At 42.1% G+C, this 14,167-nt stretch overlaps 1 protein-coding gene across 3 annotated transcripts in view; it reads right to left on the bottom strand.

Moving 5' to 3' along the window:
- Positions 1-483: 483 nt before the first annotated feature.
- The window catches only part of pomgnt2 (protein O-linked mannose N-acetylglucosaminyltransferase 2 (beta 1,4-)), a 39,941-nt gene continuing 26,257 nt past the window's right edge, over positions 484-14,167 (bottom strand). For 2 of the 3 annotated variants that reach the window (XM_060822992.1, XM_060822997.1), the window contains exon 2: positions 484-5,219. In XM_060822992.1, coding sequence (XP_060678975.1) covers positions 3,393-5,147 — 1,755 coding nt within the window. In that variant the 5' untranslated portion in view covers positions 5,148-5,219 and the 3' untranslated portion in view covers positions 484-3,392. Of the gene's footprint in view, positions 5,220-7,392; positions 7,482-14,167 lie in introns of those variants that run through there. The other variant, XM_060822998.1, reaches the window with a different exon arrangement.

Raw genomic sequence — 14,167 nt, 5'->3', positions numbered from 1 at the left:
GCACTAACTTTATGCCAGAGGAATTTTTGTTTTTGTTAATCGCATCAAAACCCGACAAATGTTTTAACACTTTTTAAATCTCCACTTCACTTTCCCTGCTCCAAGAACAATCCCAAGTTCTAGGTTGTTTAACCTACATCTCCAAAGTTTGTCATCCCTGGTACCATTCTGTTGAAACTCTCCAAGGCCTTAAGATTCTTCCAAAAGTGTGGTGCACAGGATTAAAACAGTGAGGACTAACCAGTGAATCATAAAGTTTTAACTTTAGTTCCTTGCTTTTGTACTCTGTACCTTTATATAGCCACAAAATAATGGAATTTCTGAATCGGCACCCTTAATTCTGTCATTTTGCAAATTATAACAAGAGTAGTTACGGATTTGGAGAACTTGCCAATTTCTTTTTTGCAGCATAGATCTCAATTTCATGATTTCAATTAAAAAGTTCAGACAAAATATAGAAAAAAATCCAGAGTTGAAACTGTATCTCTTAATACTATATTTAATCTTCAAGGTACAGAAATTCCACACAGATTTATGTTAACACTAAAAACAAACTTAAAATAAAATCGCTCAGCCTTTGGCTCAAATTTTACTTGAACAATAATCCACAAACATACCTGGGCACAGTATCAAATAAACTGCAACGACCAAGTTAAAGCAGCGTGTTTCTCCTGTCTGTACAGTTAATGACACACAGAGCAATAAATCAATTTAATTATTCATTAAATAGTCAATATTCCCTGATTCAAAAGAAAGGTAATGCACAAAGATTAAAAATCAGACAAATGTTAAATAACAGTTCAAAACTTTCACAATAGTCATCTTACATACACTCCGAGCACACATTGTACACTATTATATTATTATTTTAGCTTAGCTCCCAAGGTTGAAGTGTTTTTTAAATTTGTTTTACCTGTTCATTCCTCTTACTGATTTTAAACTCGTGCAATTGTTCATCAGTCCATCCAGCTACCAGTGTAGTTTTCATTTTCATGACTTTGATCTAGACACAAATTGGTTGTTGAAGACTTTGAGATATCAGATGGTTGTGAAAGATGCTGTATAAAAGGCAGGGTTTTTTTTAATATTCATCTCCTGAAATTGATGTTCTGCAGCACTGTTCACATTTATCAAATGTTATTCCTGTAATTTGTTATGGTCATTAGTATGTCACATCAGAAGACTCCCATTTAACAGCAATAAGACTGTAATATCTGTGTTAATGAATACACTGACATATTCTTACAAGTACTGGCAATCAGTTCTGTTGTCACCAGTACTACAACTTCATTCAACGACTTGAGAGCACTGGCAGTTTTTGTTTCTATTTCATGTTCTCTTCAATGTTTAACATGAATCAATATGGATAATTCATAACAGACCTTCCATTTTTTTTCAGATTCATTCAACACAAGTTATGATTCCAATAAAGCAGCTTCTGTGCTTGGCAATGGCCATCTCAAAGAAAAGGTGCCACTGATGCCTGAGATTTAATAATCTCATCAGTGCAGAGCCTTCCACTGTTGATGTGTTGACAAGAAGTTAAACTGGAGAAACTAGTGGCTTTAAGATCAGATACTGGATACTCTTTGACCAGTGACTCACTTGTACGTTCCATCAAAGCCTCACCACCATGTAGAGACCTCAAGAGTGTGATGGAATAGTCACCTGAATAAGGTGCATGTCCGACAACCCAAGATGCTCAGCACCACCAATGCAAAACAGTTGCCAGATTGGCACTTCCACACCTGAAATCAAGATCTACCAATTACACCACCAGCACATTTTCAGCATGCACTATTCACTGGAAGAACAACAGGGATTCAGCAAATATATTCTAACAGCATAGTCCAACCACACAAACTTTACCAAGGTCAAAATTGGCAAAATAATCAGAATATTTTCATTTCTAAAGCGCTCAACATCCTGACTCAAAAATGACCACAAAAAGGAACTAAGGGTATCAAGACCTAAAATCTCATCAATTTTATTTAGAATCATAGAATGAATAGCGCAGAAGATGGCAGTCAGTCCATTATACCTGAGCTGGATTGAATGACCTATGCTTTCCAACGGGAATGCAAATTTATTAACTCTACTTCTACATTTAATCTAATCAGATTATTGCAAGTAAAGTTGTAAACATAAATATTGAGCAAGATTATAACTTATAATTCAAAAGGGACATATTAAGATTGCCGCTTGATATTGGCAAGACCATATCTGGAGTAACATTTTACTGGAGAGGTTCAGCCAATGATCAAGATTAATAGTAGAATTTCGCACATTTAGGCGCAATTGTGGAACCTTGGTTATTTTTTAATCCAAAATGAGATGGAGGAGAGTTGGAAGAAGATTTTTAAGACCGTAATTTAGAATCAGGTAATTTTTAAAAAGAGAACTACACACAGAATTGCAGAGCTGTGAGAAGGGAACTGAAATAAGTTAGCATCTAGGTTGATTTCTTTAGCAAAGGTTACTCAATGTATGAAAAAAAACAATTTGTGGAAACAGAGAACATAAAGCCTATAAACAGCCATGTTTTTAGCAACTTAAGGTAGTTGCCATTCCTGTATTTTATGCAGAAACAGCGATGGAATTGACCATTCTGCAAATAAACAGGTATGATGAAGTAGTTTCCAATTGGGTTGGGCCAGGCTTTAATAATAGGAACTTCTGACAGAGGGGAAGAGAAAGATTTATAAAACACAAACACTTTACCAAGCAAATTCATTTTAGCTTATATGCAATCATCATGTATTCTTTTCTGTAGCTGTGGCTCAGAACACAGCAGGCCTGTGTAAAGCTCACAAGTATTCAGTAGTTATAATCATTATCTTTGTTGAAGAAGCTTTGGTTGTTTTTTGTTACGTCAGTCAAATGATATATAATACTAATAATTGTTAATGGAAGCAAGCTAGCCATTGTTGCTTCAACAGCAAACCCTAGCACTATCTTCACATGAATGCAAACATTCACATTGCCTCTGGCTCACACATTGCCATGGCGAATGGTACAACCCTTACTTAGACATTCAGTTTCTGATTTCAGGTACGCCTCGTGTTTTATCCAACCACTGTTTTTCAAAACAGTCTAAATCTACATTACTGATTTTAGTTACAATCTGCCCCAACCAGGGTGAACTGCAAATCAGCCAAATCTTAATTGGCTTTGAATCTGTATTTCTTTCCATCGGGGCAGCACTTGACTATAAGCTCACTCAAATTGCACAAAGCCCCAAAATATCTACTATTATTATTTAACATCTGTCCCTTTATTCGCTACAAGTATTTTCAGCTACAGGGGCTTAACGAATATTGAATTATACATTTCTAAGTCACACAATTTATTGAAGCACATGATATTTCTTCTTGTCTGTCTAACAAACTGCACTATGTGTTGCAAGTCAGTACCTCTGCAAAGGGGCCAAGAAGGTTTTCATTAATGATGCATCTTATCCAAACCATGTAGGCTGTAAATGGTTTAATGTTTTCCATGAATGTATAGTTCTGGTAAGGCAGGATGTAAGGCATGTAGGTATTCTCACCTCGTTCCTGGATCCATACCTCATACTTCACCTCTTTTACTTTTAAATACTTCAGGTTCCAAGGTACTTCCCATGAAATGGATAACTTTCCAACATTGGTGACCTGATCAGGGGGATGGCACTTGGAATCTCTTACTTTTCCAGGATATATTAAACTGCTTGACATAATCTTTTTGAGAGGAAGTTTGGATCCCACTGTCTGATGAATGGCACTTATCACTGATGGGATATCCACTATGGTGTCCTGATAAGCGCGAAACAACCACTCAGGATTTCGGCAGCATAGGTGGCGAGGAACCTCTTTGCTCTTTTTTATACGCTCTTGTTGAGACTGAGCAAGATGAGCAATGCCACCTTGTTCCCATGGTCTGTTTGGATGGGTAACTGTATTCTCCTCCTTAGTATTCCTCCAGGCAACATACTGTAGGTCCATACCAGGGAGAGATGCCAAAGTTTTATAAGGTGTGTAATGTTCTGGATTAATAGCATAGGGGAACAATTCAACAACTACAGCACCTGGGGGCAGAAAGAGTGCCATTACCAGCTGAGCTCCGTGCATGCTGACCAGCATAGAGGCTCCGCGAATTAATAGCACAAGATCACTAAAGGAATGGTCATCCAGAGTCACCACAATAGTCTTCATCTGAAATTCCTGTGCCAAACCCAAGATTAATTCCGCTTCATTTAGAATCAACCTATTAATTGTGCGACTGAACACCACAATGTACTCTTCACCACTGGAGTCTGTGGTAACATTTAATTTTTCCACCAGGAAGTTTGCAAATTGCCTAATTTCATTCCCCGATATCAATATGTTTGCTTTTGGTCGCTGAGGTTGGATGAACCCATACTGATACCAAGTTGTCATTTTTGACAATCCAACATAAGACTTTGTAAAGCAAAGCAGCTTTCCGAGACCTTTCAGGTGATCCTTCAGAAGGGGTTGCTTGTTGCTAAACAATTTGTAGAGGTCAAAGTGTGGCCCTTCATTCCAACCTTCCATAAACACCAATCGTGATTCTTGGTCCAAGTCTGGGAACAGTTGCATGGTGTAGTAGATTGGGAGGAGATCATCATGAAAGACATGCATGAGGTTGTCTGGGTTGAAACGGTTCATAATCAATGCGACATCTGGCACAAAGACAGGTTTTGGCATGAACTGAAGAGCATCAATAGTCAACTCTACAAAATTGAAGTACTGTGCACTATGATCTTCAGCAGAAGATAGGTCCAGCAGAGCAGGCTGGAACCTCCGAGAGCCTAGATTTGGCAGCAAGATAGAAGCATTGCTGTGAAAGAAAACAAACTCATCAACATTAGTAGAGTAGCAGAGGGATTCAAACCGGCAGATCCGCTCAGTGTGCATTGTTCCTGTACAAGCCATTCTGGTGCCATCTTCCATGAGGGCTTGCAATGCAGCATGGTAGTCAATCTTTACTTGGGACAGCTCTTGAGTCTGTTGAGAAAGCAACAATTCTTCCTCTATGGACACAGCATGCTCCCACAATTTAGCATACTTCCACAACACAGCTGCTAGGATGGACACAAGTAAAGCATTTAAAACAATGGCTATGCTCATTCTGCAATGTGGTCTATGCATGTAGGGATGAATGCATTTCACAGCGAGGAGTTGGTGGTGAGAGCTTCTTCAGCCAAGGCAGAAGTCAGGATTCTTTGAAAAGAAGAAGATAGTATTATCAGGCAGTAACTTTAAATCAAAATCTTTGAGAAATTCTATTGTACACTCAATGTAAAATGAACTACCAACTAATGATTTGCTTTTATATAGCGCCTTTAATAGAATAACCCAGGAATACAAACAAAATTTGACATTAAGTCAGATAGGTAACCATAAGCTTGTTCAAAAGGCTTTGATGAGCATCTTAAATTAAAAAAAATGGATAGGGATTCAGGTACAGAATTCATGATCTTGGCACGAGGTAGCTGCAGGTAGATTAGATTACTTAGTGTAGAAACAGGCCCGTCGGCCCAACAAGTCCACACCAACCCGTCCCCACCCAACCCCATTCCCCTACGTTTGCCGCTGCACCTAGCATGGCCAATTCACCTAATGTGCACATTTTTTGGACTGTGGGAGGAAACCGGAGCACCTGGAGGAAACCCACGCAGACATGGGGAGAATGTGCAAACTCCATACAGACAGTTGCCTGAGGCAGGAATTGAACCCAGGTCTCTGGCACTGTAAGACAGCAGTCCTAACCTCTGTGCCACTGTGCCACCCAAGGTACAGCTGCCAATGCTGGAGTAGCGATAGTCAAAACCATTAAGGAGAGCAGAAATCCTGGACAGTTTCAGCAGTAGAGAAGGGTGAGGACATTAAAAAAAAATCAGAGAATGAGGTTGAGAATTTCAAAACAGGTTTTCTTCTAACGTTTGGAATTCCCTATCTCAGAGATCTATGGATGCTCATTGATAGGTTTTTGGTGCTAAGGAAGTCAAGGGATGTGAGAATGGAATGGGAAAAATCAAGTGGAGATAGAAGTTCAGCAATGAACTTATTAAATATCAGAGCAGGCTGGAACAGTCAAATAACCAACTGTTGCGCCTATTTCTTATGCTCTTATCTTTCCACCTTCCCATCAGTGGCCCTTCTTCCTGTGTAGCTGGGAGGGAATATATTGCACTGAAAATATTTGCTTCTGCAGCATTCATCCACTCCATGTCATTTAAACAGAAGCCAGTTTGGTATTTCATAAACAACAAATAATTAGTTAACTCATTACATCTGCACTTCTTAACATACAATTATTACCAACTAGCTCATGATTTTAAAAAAAGTTTTATCATTGAAAAGAACTCAAGGATCACAGAATATTGTTTCATACAAAAATAATGTAACCATTACACTATCAAACAACCAAGCAGAGTACTCCAATGGCTCCCTATGATAAAGGTGCTGTATAAATGCAAATTGTTAATGTATATACTAATGATGCAATCATGTAAATATGCATAATATTTCTAAAGCAGTTAATAGAGGTTAGTACAATAATTAACTTGACTTACTCCTTTCACAAGACACACTCCAATATATTTTGTTACATTCATTCCACTCCCCTCCCCAACAGTGCTCTTAAACTATTTAATGAATTTTACATCCTCTACAGCCATCTGACATCAATATATTAATTCAAACATTTCTACGGTCAGAAATTAAACTGCAGTGATGTCCCAACGATGAAACTGCTCACTTCTAACCAATTTAATATTAAATTGAAAGTGAAGGTTCTTTAGTTGCTATCTGGCCACTCCTATCCTCCTAGCTGTATCTAACCCTCTCCCCTGCTCTATTGCTTCTATAGCTGCTTCCTACAATTGTTAGCTTCCCAAAGGCTGGACACATTGGTGCTCTTTGTAATTCTCCAAGAAACTGAACAAGGACAGAAAGAAACACAAGGTCAACATTTTCACAGCCAACTTGCAGATGTGAATGTAGGAACCAGGTGCAAACCAGACTTGTGTATAACATGAATAAAACAGCGAATTATTTTTTCCAAGTACAGCAAATTCCAAGTACAGGAATGCTATTTATGTCAAATATTATTTGTCTATTTTCAGAATAGGTTAACGTATGTTTATGGATGCATAGGTATAATCACTCTCCCTCTTGCATATTCAGAAGTTTCCTGTGAAGCTGATAATGAATAATCAATGTACTAAAGCATGATCACACTACGCCCCAGTGACAGCCTTCTTGGAAAAAAAACACTGGGATAGTTCCTCAACCCAAATTGGGGTTCACCCAACTCTCCTCTCATCACAGCACAAGAAGTTGTGTTTTCTACTGTCTCTGCCACCTTGGTACAGTTACAGAATATTCTTACCATTCCTCCCCCTCCCCTCCCCAGTAGGTTTCCATCCATTATCTCCAACATCATGGATTGCCAGGTCTTGGCTGAAACAAATCTTCCCTCCATCTCCTAATTAACCAACTTGATCTAAGAGCAACAGAGATGTTATAGGTTAGACGTGCTCAATAGAGGCGGATCTCAGGTAATACTACGGAAATATTATTGCACCAGAACCTAAAATAAATTCTTACAGCTTCTTGCCCACCAGCAGTTGCAAGAACATTTTTAACCAGCCACTATCTTGGTTTTACTCCCAGATGTACAACTGCGATGTTCCAATCTATGATACTGCTCCCTGAGGGCTCTTAAGCACTTCTCATCCTGAATTTGACCTTGAAATCTATTCCAGCTCTTCAAGAATGTCTAACATTTCTGAACTTGGGAGTCAGGTGGGATTTATGTTCAGATATACTTGAACTTCAGAGTGACTGCGGAGCAGAAACATGTTCCTTGCGTTGTAGTCTGATTGCCACCTTACTTATGGTTCATTATTTTATAATGGATTGACTTTCAAACTACATGAAGCATTGAAAGGCAATTTTGACTCCATGATGACTAATTCCCAGTTGTAAGTGAGTGTGTTTTAATTGGCTACTCTCAGCTGCAAACCTAATTGGTGCCAAAAAAAATTCTGCATTTAGATTAACTGTGCTTCACATAATATAAAATTGCAGCTTGGTTTATATTGTTGTGATCACAAATGAACAGGAGGAGAGTATTTTGGCCTTTCAGCCTGTTCTGCCATTCAATGACTTTTTTTTATCTTAACTGCATTAACCTGTTTTGGCTCTATATATTTTTTATACTCTCGTTTAACAAAAATATATGGATTCCCAAATTTAAAATTATTAATTGAGCTAATGCCTATTGTTATTTGCGGGAAAGAGCTCTACACTTTTTCCACTGTTTTTGTCTGGAAGTGTTTCTGAATGCTTTGCTGGATGCCCTGTCAATGTCCCCTTGTTTTCAGCTCCTCCAGGAGTAGAAAATGTTTCTCTTCATCAACCCTAACAATTCCCTTAAAAGTCTGAAAAATCTCAATGAAATCATCCCTTAACCATATATATTTTTCAGGGATTATTAGCCTATGTTACAAAGGCCCTGTGGTAGTATTCCTGCTTCTGATCTAGAAGCTCTGGTTCCACATCCCACTCCATGACTTGATGGCGAAGGAAGAACTCATCATAATGTGTCCACACAGGTTGAAATTCCAAACTGTCAGCACACGCCAATGACAAGCAGAAAGAATGAGGCAGATACCTGATCATCCATTTGATGGGAAGAAATTGGAGTCTCTATAACAACTCTATGCCACAACATGTATGAAAACATATGTACACAGATTGGTCGGCGCAGAGGTCAGTTGGGTGGATGGCAGTATGCATCAGATTTGCAATAAGCACATGGCTTGTCTGGACTTGGATTGAAGGCTGCACTTGATATATCATATTAGGAACCCCTCAGCAAAGGCTAAGACTTGACTGATGCTCGTTGATAACTATGGGAAGCTTCCTAACTTTATGCCAGACTTTGACTGTGCACTAATCAACGCAAGACAGCAGTAATATGAGACTAGTACCTCTAGCTAAGGGAGCAAGGCCAAAAAAAGATATAGCAAGGGGATTGTAAAGCTGTGGATTCTTTGAGCAACCAGGCAGGCTCAGAATGTGAATGGTATGGTGGTGAGTAACTTGCCCATTGATGCAACTTGGTCCAGTCCATGATCTAGGTATGTGTACCTGAGCAGCTTCCTTGTAGCAACATTAAAAGGATAGTTGCCAGTACAGACAGAGGTACAACACTGATGTACCGAAGAATCGCTAAGTTAGAGATATGCCATAAGGGTTCAGTAAGTCTGGCAATATGCTAGATACCAACATCCGTGGAGGTGGGATATGTGTGGCCAGTGTCCAGAAATGTTGATGCCCCGTTTCCAGAATGGAGATCATTCAGATCAAGCAGACAGTTGAATCTGACAGGTGCTTGCTTTGGTTCCCTTGTCAGGTTTTTACAGACGAGTAAAAAGTGAGGTCTGCAGATGCTGGAGATCAGAGCTGAAAATGTGTTGCTGGTTAAAGTACAGCAGGTCAGGCAGCATCCAAGGAACAGGAAATTCGACGTTTTGGGCCAGAGCCCTTCCTGATGAAGGGCTCTGGCCCGAAACGTTGAATTTCCTGTTCCTTGGATGCTGCCTGACCTGCTGTGCTTTAACCAGCAACACATTTTCAGGTTTTTACAGACAACAAGCTTGTTTGGCAAGTTGGGAAGCTGAATATCAATGAGGCAATTTGTGCCATTAGAATCATAGAATCCCTACAGTGTGGAAGCAGGCAATTTGGCCCAACAAGTCCACACCGACACTCTGAAGAGCATTCCATACTCAACCCCTAACCTATCCATGTAACCCTGCATTCTATATGGCTAATTCACCTAACCTACATATCCCTGGACACTGTGGGCAATTTAGCGTGGTTATCCACCTAACCTGCACCTTTTTGAGCTGTAGCAGGAAACAGGAGCACCTGGAGGAAATTCATGCAGATACGGGAGAATGTGCAAATTACACACAGACAATCGACCAAGGATGGAATCAAACTCTGTTTCCAGGCGCTGTGAGGCAGCAGTATTAACCTGCCTCACAACGCCATTTGGACACTTAACAAAGTGTCTTACAAGCTTTACCTTCTGACATTTGGCATCTCATCACTGACCAGTCAGAATCTTGCCACATTGCTTATGAAAAGCATAAAAGATGGAGGGAGTTAATCCGGATGTCAGAATGGGCCATACTTGTCACTTGATTCTGCCACATGTCTCACCAGAGTCTACATCCCTCAGATCCCTACAAGATTCTGCCGTGTATTTATTCGCCTAACATTACTAGATGTCCCTCTTCTCTCCCTACTTGAATGACCACTGAGACACGTGCTGTTGTCAGTTTGCTCATCCTCCCTGCAGTCTGCGCCACAGTCCACTGAGAAAGCAAGAAATTATGTTTCTTATGTGCCAAATTGGGGATGGACCCAATGCTGATCTTCTAGGAGAAAGTGAGGACTGCAGATGCTGGAGATCAGAACTGAAAATGTGTTGCTGGAAAAGCGCAGCAGGTCAGGCAGCATCCAAGGAAAATTCAATGTTTCGGGCATGAGTCCTTCTTCAGGAAGAGGAAAGTGTGTCCAGCAGGCTAAGATAAAAGGTAGGGAGGAGGGACTTGGGGGAGGGGCGTTGGAAATGCGATAGGTGGAAGGAGGTCAAGGTGAGGGTGATAGGCCGGAGTGGGGTGGGCGTGGAGGGGTCAGGGAAAAGATTGCAGGTTAGGAAAGCGGTGCTGAATCCGAGGGATTTGACTGAGACAAGGTGGGGGGAGAGGAAATGAGGAAACTGGAGAAATCTAAGTTCATCCCTTGTGGTTGGAGGGTTCCCAGGCAGAAGGTGAGGCGATCTTCCTCCAGCCATCGTGTTGCTCTGGTCTGGTGATGGAGGAGTCCTTGGTACCTGCATGTCCTTGGTGGAGTGGGAGGGGGAGTTGAACTGTTGAGCCATGGGGTGGTTAGGTTGCTTAGTCCGGGTGTCCCAGAGGTGTTCCTGGAAACGTTCCGCAAGTAGGCGGCCTGTCTCCCCAATATAGAGGAGGCCACATCGCTACATCAATGACTGTATCGGCGCTGCCTCGTGCTCCCACGAGAAGGTTGAACAGTTCATCCACTTTACCAACACCTTCCACCCCGACCTCAAATTTACCTGGACCATCTCAGACTCCTCCCTCCCCTTCGTAGACCTCTCTATTTCTATCTCGGGCGACCGAATCAACACGGACATTTACTATAAACCGATCGACTCCCTCAACTACCTAGACTATATCTCCTCCCACCCTGCCCCCTGTAAAAACACCATCCCATACTCCCAATTCCTTCGTCTCCGCCGCATCTGCTCCCAGGAGGACCAGTTCCAATACCGTACAACCCAAATGGCCTCCTTCTTCAAAGGCGTGATCAATGATGCCCTCCACTGCATCTCTTCCACTTCCTGCTCCTCCGCCCTTGAACCCCACCCCTCCAATCGCCACCAGGACACAACCCCACTGGTCCTCACCTACCACCCCACCAGTCTGCACATACATCGTATCATCCGTCATCATTTCCGCCATCTCCAAACGGACCCCACTACCAGAGATATATTTCCCTCCCCTCCCCTATCAGCGTTCCGAAAAGACCACTCCCTCCGTGACTCCCTCGTCAAGTCCACACCCCCCACCAACCCAACCTCCACTTCCGGCACCTTCCCCTGCAACCACAAGAAATGCAAAACTTGCGCCTACACCTCCCCCCTTACTTCCCTCCAAGGCCCCAAGGGATCCTTCCATATCCACCACAAATTCACCTGCACCTCCACACACATCATTTACTGCATCCGCTGCACCCGATGTGGCCTCCTCTATATTGGGGAGACAGGCCGCCTACTTGCGGAACGTTTCTGGGAACACCTCTGGGACACCCGGACCAACCAACCCAACTACCCCGTGGCTCAACACTTCAACTCCCCCTCCCACTCCACCAAGGACATGCAGGTCCTTGGATTCTTCCATCGCCAGAACATAACAACACGACAGCCGGACGACGAGCGCCTCATCTTCCGCCTGGGAACCCTCCAGCCACAAGGGATGAACTCAGATTTCTCCAGTTTCCTCATTTCCCCTCCCCCCACCTTGTCTCAGTCAAAGCCCTTGAACTCAGCACCGCCCTCCTGATCTGCAATCTTCTTCCTGACCTCTCCGCCCCCACCCCACTCCGGCCTATCACCCTCACCATGACCTCCTTCCACCTATCGCATTTCCAACGTCCCTCCCCCAAGTCCCTCCTCCCTACCTTTTATCTTAGCCTGCTGGACACACTTTCCTCATTCCTGAAGAAGGGCTTGTGCCCGAAACATCGACTCTCCAGCTCCTTGGGTACTGCCTGACCTGCTGCAACACATTTTCACCAATGCTGATCTTGGCAACAATGCCCACCTTTTGAGAATGACAAAATTGTATGTAAAAAAATCACGAAATTATAACCAGAAATTTAATCAATACACTTTCCACATGCAATACCAATGGTATTTACGCTATGAAACTCTTCAGATTTGGTCAACAATACAAACTTAGCTGAGCCAAAGCTCAATCAGTGAAATGCTCTTTGAACAGCCAATGCAAAAGACCTCGAAGTAGTAAAATAGTAGGGATGAATGGGGAAAAATATATTGGCCCAATGTTCCATCAGCCAGGCCAACATTAATGCAGTGCAGAGATGGAAGTTGTTCATGGGAACCCTGTGGAATCCCCATCGTAGCACATTCCAAAGGAACTGCACAGGAAATTGAAGATTCCATAGGATAATTCATATACCCTGAAATCCGCTATTTAAGTTGGGGGATTCAGAGGGGTCCAATGAAATAAAGTAAAATAGTTACCCAGGAAATGTTAGATTATTAAACACATAAATTTGACATAAATACATTAGACTATTAAATATCCCAGCCCCTGATTTGACCCATTCTCCAACTCCATTGTCACCAGACCTGACACGATCGACTCCCACTGCCAGACCTGATTTCCCCATCCTCCCTGACCTACCCTACACATTGCATTACTTAACTGGCCCCCGTTTCCACCTTACTCCATTTCTACTTCTTATCATACTCACAGGTATCTTATCCTCTGCTCCTCTGCCCTTGACCTTGACACATTACCTAGCTGATACTCTATTTACCTGGCACCCAAGCACTCGATCACCTGGTACTATTCAGAATCCTAAAATCACGCTCATGTATTTACCATTGGACAACATCTATCAAAGTGACTGTCAGGAAATTTACATTTCAACATTTGGAGCTGACTGCTGTGAAAAGTGTGTGGGGGGGGGGTGGGGAAGAGAGGTGGTGGGGGGAGTGGTGGTTTTCCTACACATGATAATTTTGCATTATGCAAGAACCGTAAGAATGGAAATATGGATCTGCTGATCAGAATCCTTCACCCACCTAGGAAAATCCAGCCCAAGAAAGCTTCAAAATAGTGTACACTCTATCATAAATTAGAACATGAGCATAGCAATTAGTTTAGGCAATGAACAACATAGCTCTGTCATTCAGGGACTGCTGAGCAAATTTCAGAAGGCTTTGGTTTTCCACTACAATAAGCAAGAGCCAGCAGCAGAGCACAGAGAAAGTGATTATGTTGTGGTCATGTCATTGGACTTTAGATAGCCAGAGACCCAGGCTAATTCTCTGGGCATCTTGGTTCAAATCCCTTTCTAGAGAGGGTGACATCTGGAACCTTTATAAAAAAGCTAGTCTACAGGAATGGGACTAAAGGAGTTGGACTCAATTAACACTGACCTTAGTCTATACTGTGTTGGCTTTGGTGAAATTCATATGAAAGTGGGGCTGGAAGTGCTTTGCCTTTCAGAGTGGTTTCTTCACTTCCATCTTACCTTTGTGGATAGGTTTAGGAAGGAATAAGAAGGCTGCATGTTTGACTCAGTCTTGTTCACTCACTCACATAGAAGCCCAGTCACCTACCCCAATGGTCTGCCTCACTCATTTTATGTTCCTCCCTCAAGCCAGTGTCTCCCAGTCCCTTTCCTGCAGCTGCAGCCTCAAACTGAGTGAAAGCAATCATGTTCCAGTGCTCCTTCACAGACTTTGTCTCTTGCAATGACTACTCATGGGATCATGAGAGAGCTTATCAGCAACAAACACCTTGGGGATA

This window comes from Hemiscyllium ocellatum, chromosome 4, assembly GCF_020745735.1.
Source record: "Hemiscyllium ocellatum isolate sHemOce1 chromosome 4, sHemOce1.pat.X.cur, whole genome shotgun sequence".
Taxonomy (NCBI): domain Eukaryota; kingdom Metazoa; phylum Chordata; class Chondrichthyes; order Orectolobiformes; family Hemiscylliidae; genus Hemiscyllium; species Hemiscyllium ocellatum.
This window is presented reverse-complemented; position numbering and strand designations above follow the sequence as displayed.